Source organism: Pelophylax lessonae (assembly GCF_965119305.1).
Source record: "Pelophylax lessonae genome assembly, chromosome: 3".
Classification (NCBI taxonomy): Eukaryota; Metazoa; Chordata; class Amphibia; order Anura; family Ranidae; genus Pelophylax; species Pelophylax lessonae.
Window position 1 is genome coordinate 607,264,787 of NC_138770.1, and position 13,711 is coordinate 607,278,497.

At 45.5% G+C, this 13,711-nt stretch overlaps 1 protein-coding gene across 1 annotated transcript in view; it reads left to right on the forward strand.

Annotated features, from left to right (window-relative positions):
• Positions 1-13,711, forward strand: part of WDR26 (WD repeat domain 26) — a gene marked incomplete at its 5' end in the record, with an annotated part of 186,808 nt that overhangs the window by 30,525 nt on the left and 142,572 nt on the right. Inside the window, 2 exons of the mRNA XM_082251362.1 lie at positions 11,230-11,329; positions 11,482-11,538. Of these exons, the coding sequence (XP_082107488.1) occupies positions 11,230-11,329; positions 11,482-11,538 (157 nt within the window). The remainder of the gene's footprint in view (positions 1-11,229; positions 11,330-11,481; positions 11,539-13,711) is intronic.

Genomic DNA, 13,711 nt, shown 5'->3' on the forward strand with positions numbered 1-13,711 from the left:
ATTTTGAGCCTGGTCCACTTGTCCTTTGTGGACTAAAGAACATATCCTCCTTATGTTTTTAGAGATGAGCATAGGAGGAGGTGCTGTAGTCCTGTCCTAGAGGTAACGCTGCTTCTTTTTATAGATATAGGATATTGCACAAGTCACCCTAGAACAAGGTGTGTAATGGGCAGGGTCACAAGGATAAACCAGTGCAGCCCCCACCTCCAAGGAATGGTGGCTGCATGATATTACATTTGTTTTTCGGTTTAGATACTCTGGTTATGATCTACTGGTATGCCTGTTTTAATAAACCTCAAAATACCCCTTTTTAGCCTGATTTATTGCATGACTGGTCTTGTATCCATCCCCTCCTTGTTGATCAGCACAATTTGTATGCAGATGTAGGCTAATGTTTACTAATGCCAGCCTGCCAGTTGTGGTCTGCACTCTTATGCAAACTATACTACTAGCTGTCTAGCATCCCCGTGTCATCCCCATCATGCTCCAGTGCTGCTGGGGATCTATCTCTGCCTATGTTTAGCCTGTGTCAGGAGCTTATAAATATGTCTTCACTGTGACAGACACAACATACTGCTGCTATATGCAGACTCCTCCAGACAGATAGAAGGGGTGTTTTTTTTTTTTTTGCAGCAGACTTGAATATCGTCTTCCATATTGTACACTAGATGGAGAAAGGTGTATTGTGACAGGTTTCTGGCCTAGAAAGGGTTAAGATTTGCCTGCATTGGGGCGTTTAAGGGAGGGTGATGTTTACATCCAGCACTGGGCTAAGGAATTAAAGTGCTCCAATGACACAAGGGAGGGAGGGGGCTGTTAGTGGTGGGGGAGGTGCGGACTTGGATGGAAGCCTTGGGCTCAGGGGGTCTCCACTTGCAGTCTAAGGGGGGAATAAGATCATGTCATTACATAAGAAGCTTGAACTGTGGTGTTTGCACAGAACAATACTAAAATCCAGCCTTCCTATTTGCTATGTGTAGCTCCCTGTTCGTCTTACCTAGAGGTGGCAGTAAACAATGGTAGAATCCAGGCCCTGCTGTACTGAGGGGTTAACTCTTTGCAGGCAAAGACAAATCTTTAGATCTCATAAGGGGCAAGGCTGCCTTTTTTGTTTGTTGCATTCTGGAAAAGTAAACCACTTGAGTGTGTTTTTTTTTTTTTTTTTTTTGGTCCGATCTCTCAGCACTTGAGCTCTTGTTCTCCCTACTAGATTTTTATTTTATATAAATTATTAAAAGCAACAGATGCTAGAACAAAGGGGATGGTGAGGCAGAACTTATGACCCTTATGTGTATGTGGGCCTAGGATGTTAATGTATGTGGGTAGGGACCTTAGATTGCACGCTCCTATGCTATGCAGAGACTGATGTGAAGAAATAATGCCACTTAAATTGTCAGCACTATATAAATGTCTGTAACGCCTTAGATAAGCACATGAATGCAGCTAGTATAAGGCACCTGTCATCACTTGTATAAAATTTTCATACTTGCTAAAAGAAGAGTGTCTATACTTTTTCCAGCTGCCATTTTGTTTAAATGCTTCTGCTTCTCTGCTCACTGGTTTCTGTGGTGGTTTGAGAGATCGGATGGATAGAATACCTATTCTCCCCCCCCCCCCCCCTCAACCGTTTACTGTGGTTCCTCCTGGCTCATCCATCCTATAGTGCTCTACAAGCCAGTGGGAGAAACCACAGCATACCGGGGGGGGGGGGGGGCACAGGTATTTCACACCTTTTGAAAATGTAAAGTACTTGAACTGGTCTGCAAGCAGCAAAGAGGCGGTATGCCAACAAATGGGCTGCCAGAAAGGTAAGTACAGTGACTCGCTTCTTTTAGCAGGTGTGGAGTTTTATACAAGTATACATGGTCCAGGAAGGCATGCCATAGCCCAGTAGTGTGGTTTGAGCCAAGGGGCTCATCCACACACCATGCTGTGCAATGCATTCTGGTACCATTTCATTTTGTATTGCACCCCAGTTCATCTACAGCAATGGGTGCTATAGTTAAAAATATAGAGCATGAGTGATTTTAAAAGGCCTAATTAAAATAAATGCGCTGTGGTGACTGTGCACCGCAACGCACAATAAAAAACGCAACAAATACTACCACAAAGCAAGGTGTTTTGAACAGGCCTTTAGTCATGGCTTTTCCTGTGCCATCTGATTGGTATTCTGGCACTTACAATGGTGACAGCTTATCTTGCTAGGTGAGAGACCCAAGGCCATCATAAATGTTACCCCAGAATAAATGGCTTGTTGTTTCTTTTGATCTGTGTGGTATCATAAAAACCTTAGTAAACCTGCCGGGAGACAATATTAGTTTGCCATTGCTGACCATTTCTTCTAACCATGCTAGAATACCGATGCTAATATTTTAAAGCGGTCACTGACTTGGAACAAATATAGATGAGGAATTCTGACTCTTTTGACACTTCTAGTATGCTTGTTCCAGGTCTGTAGCAGGAAAGTTTTTTTCTTAGTGGAATACATAGATGAAATATATAAAAGGAAGCTTGGTTACTTGCAAAGGCTTATTTTTTTTCTGCCAATCCAGTTTTGAAATGTACAAAGATCTACTGCACAGACCTGTATGGCATGGCAGAGACCTAAATAATTTCCTTATCCAATCTCTGCGTCCTCCGCTCTTTCTTTGGGCACTTGCGGCTGGTCCTCCACAAAAATTTAGGCTACGGCTTGCGACCTGCTTAGGCTATTTGGTTAGCTTGGTGCCTCTTTGAAGGGGTGGCGCTGTGGGGGCACTTCATATGTGAAGGACAGCCTTGCCGCCATTATTGTGTGGGTCACCTGCCCCTTTTTAGCGCTGCGGGACCATCGGGGTACCCGGCCTGCGCATCCTTGTCCCGGCGGGCAGCCCCTTTTTAAGGGGGCTATTTCCTATTATGCCTTCCATGGAGGGCAACCCCCCCTCCCCCTTATTTTTGATATTTGAGGTTGCGGCTGATGCTGCGCCGGAGACGCTGCTCACTTTTTGGTTCCCATAGGCCCTCCAATGCGGCGAGGGTGTTCGAGTGGGCTTAACTTTTATGCAGGAACCTGGAGGGGAAACCACTTACCCCCCCCCCTTTTTTTTTTTTTTTTATTGTTTAAAGCGGTTGTAAACCCAAAAAAAAAAACCTGCAAGACAAAGGCATTATGAGCTAGTATGCATCTCATGCTAGCTCATTATGTATTACCTCAGAACGAAGCCCCGACACGGACCCCCGGACATCGCTGCGGGCGCTGCCATGATCCCTCGCTGTCTCTTCCGGGTTCGGCGGCTCCGGCGCTGTGATTGGCCGGAGCCGCGATGACGTCACTCCAGCGCATGATTGATTTTCAGGCAAGCTCCCGGCAAGGGAAGCTGAAGGTCCGCCGGACCTTCAGAGCACATGCGCCGCTCTCGTGAGCAGCTGCATGCACTGCAAATATCTCCTAAACCGTCCTGGTTTAGGAGATATTAATTGTACCTACAGGTAAGCCTTATTATAGGCTTACCTGTAGGTAAAAGTAAAAAAAGCGGGATACTACCGCTTTAAGGGAATGCAGTTCCTTTGATTTCTAGGCTGTCAGTATCAGCAGTGGTCCTTTGGGGTATTATCTGGCTGGACTGCTGGTCTGTGAACCAGACTTCTAAGAAGAAGGCCCTTGTAGGGGATCGTCTGTTTGGGTGCTTCCTTGGACAACCTCGTTAAGGCTCTCGCAGGCTACCAAGAGCATGGAGCCCCGTCGTAGGTGTGGGCCATTCTCCTCGGCTCATAAGGTCTTTTTTGTCTCTCAGGGTCTCACCCATTTCTGGGGTGGGGGGGACGTCTTTGCTGGTTTCCTGATCCATGGACCTCCCTGGTACAGGACAAGTGGGTCCACCAAGTTATTTGGTCAAGACTACAAGATCAAATTTGGTCTAATCCTCTGGAAAGGTTCTTCCCTTCCAACCTACACTTCTCTTTGGGGCAGTGCAAGACTTGTTAGTTCAAGGGTGATTGTTCCGGTTCTGACTTCGGGAACATTTTCAGGGTTTTTTTTACTCAAACCTCTTTACATTTCCCAGGAAGGCCCCGTGGGGTCAGTATCTGCTGATTTACGCCTTTCTTCCTCTTAAGCTTCTGCCCTGACTTCTACGCAGGATTGAGGCGGAAGGGATTCCGGTCATCTTAGTGGCTCCGGACTGGCCTCCCTGAGCTTAGTACGCTGTTCTGGTGAGGCTGGTTGCTGACGTTCTTGGAAGCTTCCTCTCAGGGAGGATCCTCTGTCCCAAGGACTGATCTTCCATCCTGATTTACAGTTGCTGGCTTTGACGGTTTGGCTGTTGAATGCCAGGTGCTGAAGAAAATCTACTTCTAAGAAGATCTACCATCGTACATGGAAGACGTACATTGTGTGTTGCGAGTCTCTTGGGGTTCCTCTTTGCTGCTTCTTGGTGGCTCAGATCTTAACCTTCCTTCAAAGGGGGGTTGAACAGAAATTGGCCTTGAGTACCATCAAGGGCCAGGTGTCTGCTTTCGCGGTCTTCTTCCAACGACCTTTGTCCACACACTCCCTGGTCCGTACCTTTCTTCATTGTGTCGGCCATTTGGTTCCTCCAGTGCAGGCTCAGTTGCCACCTGGGATCTTAATTTAGTGCTCTCAGGCCTGCTGAAGCCTCCTTTTGAAAATTTTTGGATGATTCCTCTGCTTGCGTTGTTTCGGAAGGTAGCCTCTTTAGTGGCTATCACTTCTGTGTGCAGGGTGTCAGGACTGCTGGCGGTATTATCTTGTTGTTTACCTTACCTGGTGATTCACAGGGTTAAGGTGGTTCTTCGCCCCATCTGTCATTTCTTCCAAAGGTTATCTCTGATTTTCATTTTAATGAAGACCTTGTGTTGCCTTCTCTTTGTCCCAGGCCTAAACCTCTGAAGGAAATTGCCTTGGATATGTGGTTCGGGCAATTGGGGTGTACCTGGCAGCTACGGAGTCTTTCAGGAAGTCGCTCCTCTCCATTTGTGCTCATGGATGGACCTCCAAAGGGTTGCCGCTTCCTCTGCGACCATTTCCAGAAGGATCAGACAGACTGCGGTTCAGGCCCATTTCATCAAGGGTCAGATTCCTCCTTTCCCTGTCAAGGTGCACTCTACTAGGGCGCTTAATGCCTCTTGGGCCTTCCGTCATCAGGCATCAGTGACGCAGGTTTGCAAGGCCACCACGTGGTCGTTGGTGCACACTTTTTACAAAGCTTTATAAATAAACATATTTGTGTTTGCATCTGCGGATGCTTCCCTTGGTCGCAAGGTTTTTCAGGCTGCTGTTTAGAGGACCTGATCCTCTCGGGGGATGTATTGTATTTTTCAGATGGGCACCGGTTATTTGGTTGAGCCCCTGTTGTCTGGTTGGCTAATGTTTTTAGCCTTGGGAATTTTTTGGTTGTTCCCACCCCTCATCTTTTAACACTGCTTTGGGGTGTCCCAATGGTTATGAATACCAGGAGCTGTGCCGGTCAATGAACGAAAGAGAAAATGGGATTTCTGACTTACCGTAAAATCCTGTTCATTGATGGACACAGTACCCATCCTTCTTCTGCAGAGATGTTCTTCTGACACTGCTTGTTACAAAACCTGAGTGGCTATAGCAGAGAGAGAGAGAGAGAGAGAGTATACCCCCTGTGACTACCCATGGGTGTAGCCAGATTTTTTTTTTTTTTTATATTTCTGCCTAGTGTACTGTAGAGGGGGCAGTATAAACCAACCAATGGTTATGAATCCCAGGAGCTGTGTTTGTCAATGAACATCAGAGAAATGGATTTTACAGTAAGTCAAAAATCCAATGTTTTTTTATTTTTTTTCCCCTTTCGCTGATGTGTGCTGAGGCTGCACTGTTGAGGTGGCGCTAACTGGCATCACAGCTGGGCACTGTTGGGGCTGCACTTATAGTCGGGGCACTGATCATGTGCCCTGATTATTTGTGCAGATCTCCCCTGTGAGGAAATGCCACTGATCGTCTCTCCTCCACTCGCGCATTTCCTTGTTTCCATGTGATCAACTGTGAGTGGACACAGCTACTCACATGGTTAAAGAACCTCATCTGCTCTTTACTGAGATCGGTGATGCGCTGTCCCAGGGTCATAGTGCACCACCGATCGCGGCGAGAGTGGGACGATGTCACCTGACTCCCGTCGTTTTACAATACGGTGGGCGGGAGGTGGTTAAAGTAATACTAAAGGAAAATGGAAGGTTTTGCACAGAGCAGCCCTGATGCCTCCTCTTGGGTCCCCCATCGGTGCTCTGGGCTACGCCCCCCCCCCCCCCAGCTTAGTGCCCACATAGCAAGCTACTTTCTATAGGGGCACTCGTGTGTTCACTCCCGCTGCTGTGTTTGAACCAATGAGGAGGTTGAGGATGAGAAGCTGCTCTTGTGCACATTGCTGGATCTAGGTCAGGCTCAGGTAAGTATTGGGTGGGGGGGCTTGAGGAAGGGGGCTTTTTTTTTTTTCTACCCTTTTATGTATAGAATGAATTTGAACTTGATGGCCTTTTTGATGGATTCACTTTATCATGCTCTTGTTTGCTTTGATATGCCAGCATTTGCTTCAATTACAGGAGGAGTTACAGGCAACAGGGAAAAGCAGTCATTAAGCTGTTACCAAGTAAACACTGCAACTGTGCGCAAAGGAGACCATTTCTTGTTTTACATTAGAGCTCCTGGACATGAACTGTGCTTGATTGCTGCTTTTTTGCATTTGTACTTAGTACTTCTCCAACGCTTGTACTTGGGCAGGCCTGCATTTGACCTGCCTGCCTCTAACTCCATTTGGGGTTTTTGGTCCCTCGCCAGAGTACAAAAAATCAGGCCCATTAACAGGAACCCTTAGTTTTGAGTTCTTGTAATTTAGTGCTGCCAGAGTTTTAGCCCAGGGCTTGACCAAATTTGCTTTGAATCTAGGAGCCAACTAAAAAAGTTAGTAGCCAATTTGTGCACGGCGATATGCAACGTGTATCACAATCTACGTTCTCTTGCATGGGCGCCCCAACTTTACATTTGTGTATGTGTGTATATGGGGGGGGGGGGGGGGGGCTTTGTGCTTGGGTGTAACTGTAATTTTTTTTATTACATATATGTGCTGATTTTTTGGGGACATGTTCTCTTTAATAAGACATGCAGGGCCTAAAAGATTTTGCATGTCTCCCCTGTGCTCCACTGAATGTAATGCAGTGCAGATCGTCCTGGGAAAACTGTCAATGGGGACATACACACCCGTCTCTTCCGCTCGCCTCCCTCCCCTCTACCATATGGCGCTTGCTATGGTGGTCTCGGTCCCTCAAATGGGCAAGTGAATCCCAGGATAGTAAGTGGTGGGGGGGAGACTTTACCTGCGTTTGTGTAGAAGCAATCGGGCGGCAACAGAGCCGTCCAAATGCTTCCACCTGACAAGTAAACAAATGTAAGCTGGTCAAATTGCTTCCTGTAGGACTTAAGCCCTGGACACAAGGGCAGAGTGTCAGATGTTTGCCAGTTAAAAAAAAAAAAAAAATGTCCGCCATTCTGCCTATGTGTATGTTGGTATGCCAATGGCAGACAGCGCTTATCCAAGTGTTCTGGCAGTCAGTGTTGATGGTGGAATCCCTCCTGCAATGCTATTGTGTTCTGTTCAGCAGAACACAAAGATCACGTGGTTCATTGTGAAGTGGCAGAGAGTCAATCCATCTATGGCCGTCCTTAAGGTAAGTATTGTTAATAAACAAATAACAAAAAATGTAGCTTACCTAAGAACTTTCCTCTTTAAAAGCTTTACCATCGTCTTAAACGTGCAGATGCAAATAACTTGGGCCTTTCATGTTCGTTGGTTGCTCCATTGCTTTGTTGAGTTCTCCAGCCACCTTATCGCTTCTGGGAGAGGGACTGCCTATGCTTGCATGTGTGGGCACCCAGAGAAGATTGGATGGGGTGTGTTTGCTTGGTAGCGCTTGGAATTATGGGACTTATTTCCAAGGAAGGTTATCAGGGACTTTCTGTGAAGTTCTGTGTATGCACTCATTTACTGGAGGTTGGAAAAAGCAGCATAGTTGGAAACACACCAAGTTGTATTGTGTGTGTCAGGACTTTCTAAGGCAGCATTTAATGTCCTTTGCTGATCCGGCCTTTACAGGTGTAATTTTCATAATTTTAGTACAAATTTAAACAGAAATATATCCTTTTAAATGCCGTTGCCCTTGTAGTGTTTATAGTGACTGTAACTGCTAGTGAATGGGTCTGTGTACTCCATACAACACTGTAGAATGTCTATGTTGTATTTACGTAAATAACTTTAAAGTGGTTGTAAACCTAACACATGAAATATGAACAAAGCAGATCTGTCTATAGTGTGTACTTGTCTCTATCCAGAGCACCAAGTTTTTTTTTTTTTTGTCTGTTGCTTCATTTCTCTTATCAACCTGAATCACTTCTGACAAGTTTTTCCTGACACCCAGAGAAAAAAGGTGATGGGAGGGATCTCCAGCTGATTGCCAGTCTCAGCTCTGTTCCTGTGTGGAAGGAGGATATGTCCCTTCCTTTGAATCGGTTCTCAGAACTCTCCTCACTGCACTTTGCAGAGTGTAATTTCAGCTCTCTTCCCCCCCCCCCCTTCTTTTATTTATTTATTTATTTTTAACATTCAGACAAACTTTATACATTCTGCACTCTCAACAACTGTAGAGGAGACTGCAGATAAACACGTGCAACTTATGTAGGAGGATTTGTATATCAGCGGAGACTGGGTTTTTAGAAGGGTTTGCAACCACTAGTCCATTTTTTGGCATATGTTGTATAACCTATCTACAGCGTCTCACAAAAGTGAGTACACCCCTCACAATTTTGTACAAAGTATTTTATTGTACAACACTGAAGAAATGACACTTTGCTACAATGTTTAGTAGTGAGTATACAGCTTGTATAAGAGCCAGTTCACACTGGGGCGACTTCCATAGATTAGCACAGGACCCGTTCTAATAGGAGCAACACAAGTCGCTCCGACTTAGAAAAAGGGTCCTGAGCTACTTTGGGGCGACCTGCATTGACTTCATTGATATGAAGTCCGTGCATGCTGCTCCGAGATCGCGGTGTGAGCTGCGCACCGCGACTTCACATGTCGCCCCGGCAAGTCGGGTCGCACCTATGTGAACCGGCTCTAACAGTGTAAATTTGCTGTCGCCTCAAAATAACTCAACACAGCCATTCATGTCTAAACCGCTGGCATCAAAAGTGAGTACACTCCTAAGGGAAAATGTCCAAATTGGGACCAAAGTGTCAATATTTTATGTGGCCACCATTTATTTTCCACCACTGCCTTAACCCTCTTTGGCATTTAGTTCACCAGAGCATCACAGGTTGCCACTGGAGTCCTCTTCCACTCCTCCATGACAACATCACAGAGCTGGTGGATGTTGGAAACCTTGCGCTCCACCTTCCATTTGAGGATGCCCCACAGATGCTCAATAGGGTTTTGGTCTGGAGACAAGCTTGGCCAGTCCATCACCTTTACCCCCAGTTTCTTTAGCAAGGCAGTGGTCGCCTTGGAGGTGTGTTTGGGGTCTTTATCATGTTGGAATACTGCCCTACGGACTAGTCTCCGAAGGGAAGGGGATCATGCTCTGCTTCAGGATCTCACAGTACATGTTGGCATTCATGGTTCCCTCAATGAACTGTAGCTCCCCAGTGCCAGCAGCACTCATGCAGCCCCAGACCATGACACTCCCACTACCATGCTTAACTGTAGGCAAGACGATCGTCTTTGTACTCCTCACCTGGTTGCCGCCACATGCTTGACACCATCTGAACCAAATAAGTTTCTTACTCTGATCAGACCACAGGTTTCAGTAATCTATGTCCTTAGTCTGCTTGTCTTCAGCAAACGGTTTGTGGGCTTTCTTGTGCATCATCTTTATAAGAGACGAGACTTCCTTCTGGGACGACAGCCATGCAGACCAATTTGATGCAGTGTGTGGCGTATGGTCTGAGCACTGACAGGCTGACCCCCCCCCCCCCCTCCCCTTACCCCCTTCAACTTCTGCAGCAATGCTGGCAGCACTCATACGTCTATTTCCCAAAGACAACCTCCTGGATATGACGCTGAGCATTTGCGCTCCACTCCTTTGGTCGACCATGGCGAGGCCTGTTCAGAGTGGAACCTGTCCTGTTAAACCGCTGTATGGGCTTGGACACCGTGCTGCAGCTCAGTTTCAGGGGCTTGGACACCGTGCTGCACACAGGTGCCAAGTTGAACTTCTAGGGACCAGTTTGACACAGTGAGAGCGATAACGCCAAATTTCACACCTGCTCCCCATTCACACCTGTGACCCTGTAACACTAACGAGTCGCATGACATCGGGTAGGAAAAATGACTAATTGGGCCCAATTTGTACATTTTCACTTAGGGGTGTACTCTTGTTGCCAGTGGTTTAGATATTAATGGCTGTGTGTTGAGTTGATATGAAGGGACAGCAAATTTACACTGTTATACAAGCTATACACTGACTACTTTACATTGTAGCAAAGTGTAATTTCTTCAGTGTTGTCACATGAAAAGATATAATAAAATCTTTACAAAAATGTGAGGGGTGTACTCACTTTTGTGAGATACTGTATGCTTTGTGAGAGTAACTGGAAGCTTTATAAAGCAAAACCAAAAGTGAGATCCGCACTGTATAAACAGCATCTCACAAAAGTGAGTACACCAGTCAGTGTCTAATTCTGCATTTTTCATGTCATGTTGGCAAAAACTTCATTATTAGATGATTAGATTAATGATCTGGACCTCTTGGATATCTCCAGAAAAGCAGCAAAAATGTACAGTTTGGGGCAGAGTAACAAGAAACCCCCCCCCCCCCCCCCCCAACCCTGTGAAGCTCACATTTTTAGGTTTGTTTCCCCCTCCTTTGCTTACGCCAAAGCACTGCATCCTGGAAGGAGATGAAATGTCCATTTATTCCTGGAAGGACCCAGTATCTACCAAGGGCTCTGACAAAGTGGAAAGGGTGATATGGGTGACTACTACTTACATGGAGAACCTTTCACTTTGCCCATTCAGTGCAAAATGGCAGACACTTTTTTTTTTTTTTTTTACGAGCTGCCTTGTGTATGTTGTGATTTGTATGGGGCCCTCATCGCAAGGAAACAGTTCTCCATATTGAGCCACCTGTAGGGCCATTTAGTTTGTGTGTATGCTTATAGTCCATATTGCTGCAGCTCATGGTAAGGTTTCTGACACTGTATCTCTCTTGCAGCCAGACGGTTGACCTCCTCATGCAAGAATCAGGATGTCGCTTAGAGCATTCTGCAGCTACCAAATTCCGCAACCATGTCATGGAAGGGGAGTGGGACAAGGTAATGCTGCTACTGCCACTCCGTTTAACCTTTCATAGCAGTTGTTGGGTACACAGATCCTAACTGATATGAGATGCTGTATATAGGGAATTGTTGGCTGTGGTGAAAAGCTTTGGTAACACCCCTGAAGCTGTTTGGTTTGTTTTTTGCAGGCGGAGAATGATCTTAATGAACTCAAGTCCTTAGTGCACACTCCTCATTCAGTCATGGTAAGTAACCTTTCTGAACAGTTTATCAAATTTGTAACCGGTTAATAGTCCTGATATTCATTTAGACCAGGGATCCTCAAACTACGGCCCTCCAGTTGTTGCGGAACTACACATCCCATGAGGCCTTGTAAAACTCTGACATTCACAGACATGACTAGGCATAATGGGAATTGTAGTTCCTGAACAACTGGAGGGCCATAGTTTGAAGACCCCTGATTTAGACACTAAAAAAAAAAAAAAAACACACACACATTTTAAAAAGTACTTTATCACATACAAATTTAGGACGAAGCGCAACATCCTTAGTATCAATAAAAAGGTCCACACAATAATAGTCCATAAATAGTGCTCCAGCCACCAATGTGCTCAATACAGGCAAATGTCTTCCTCTTCATCACATCACCCCCTGCTCCACACATCGTGAAAAAATGAATGCTCCCCTTCCATATATGACCCCTTTTCTTTTTGGCCTTGCTTACCTGAAGGTGGTATCTGTACATTTCAGATACTCATCCAGTGGATCCAGCGTGGTCCCACTGAGGTCCTCTCATGCCCGGCAACAGCTCCATCTCACGCCGCCGTTTCTTTCTGACATTATCGAGAGGCTTGCCAGCTCTTCCGAGTTCAGCGGTTTGACCTCTTGAGAACAAGCTGATAGGCCCGTCACCCCCTTCTCTCCTTGAATAAAAGGCTATGCCTCCTGGAATATGTGACGTACATATCCCGGGAGGCGCAGCGAGCAGCGTGCAAGTCATTCACCTAAAACAAGGGATGTGAATGCTGAGACGGGGCAGACTTTAAGAGCCCATTCACGTTAGCGCGACTTGTCAGGTGACAAGTCGCGCTTGGTCGTGGTCCATTGATTAGCACAGGACCCGTTCTAATAGGAGCGACACAAGTCGCTCCGACTTAGAAAAAGGGTCCTGTACTACTTTGGGGCGACCTGGAGGCGACTTGCATAGACTTCCATTATGTGAAGTCTCTGCAAGTCGCGCCGAAGTCGCGGTGCACGCGACTTCACAGGTCGCCCCCCAAAGTCGTGTTGCGCTAGTCTGAATGGGCTCTTAATTTAAAACAAAAACAAACCGTAAACAGAAGAGATGTTAAAAAAAAAAAACAAGCCCTATTCCTGCAGAGAAAGGGAAGACGGGTGGAGAGGCGAGATGTCCTTAGGAGGCTGAAGGTCCACTTTAACCACTTGAAGACCAGGTTTTTTCTGGCACACTTTGTTTACAAGTTTAAATCAGTATTTTAAACTTGTAAATCAGAAAATTACCTATAACCCCCAAACATTATACACTTTTTTTCTGAGACCCTAGGGAAAAAATGGTGATTCATTTTTTTTTTTTTTGTTTGTTTTTGCACAGTAGTTCTGCCAAAGCAATTTTTTTTTTTTTTAATTAAAAAAGCAAATTAATATATACCCAATTTTTTAGTAAAACGTCAGATGTTACGCTGAGTAAGTAGATACCTAACACGTCGCACTTTAAAATTGCATATGTTTGTGAAATGGCGAGAAACTACGGTACTTAAAAATCTCCATAGGTGATGTTTTAAAATTTTTTACAGGTTACCTGTTTCGAATTAGAGGAGATCCAGCACAAGAATTGTTGCTCTGGCTCTAACATTCACGGCGATACCGCACATGTGGCGCAAATACCGTTTACATATGCATGCATGACTTGCATATGCATTCGCTTCTGCGCGTGAGCATGGAAGGACGGGGAAGATTTACTTTTACTTTTTTTTTTTTTTTTTCATTACTGTACTTGTATTCTTATTACAAGGAATGTAAACATACCTTGTAAAAGAAATAAGAATGACAGGTCCTCTTTGTCAAAAAGACCCCAAATCTCTCCTTTACCTCTTTTAAAAGCAAAAGATTGGAAAAAACAAATCTTTCTCTTACGTCCTCCGACAGTCGCCGCCACTTCATAATCTTCACTAACGGGGGTATTGACTTTTGCTCCGTAGGAGTAGCTAGGCAACAAGATTTGTTGATATAAAAGCTTTTAGCATATCACACCCCTAGGGGGCGGTCCCCTCAGTCAATACCTCCCTGCTTCCTGCATTCTCAACTCAGTTTCTAATGCCTAGCTTAGGAGTAGCTTGGCTGATACTGTGCTGGGGCTCTCAGTCTCAGCTTTCTATTCTCTTTTTTGATTTTATTTGA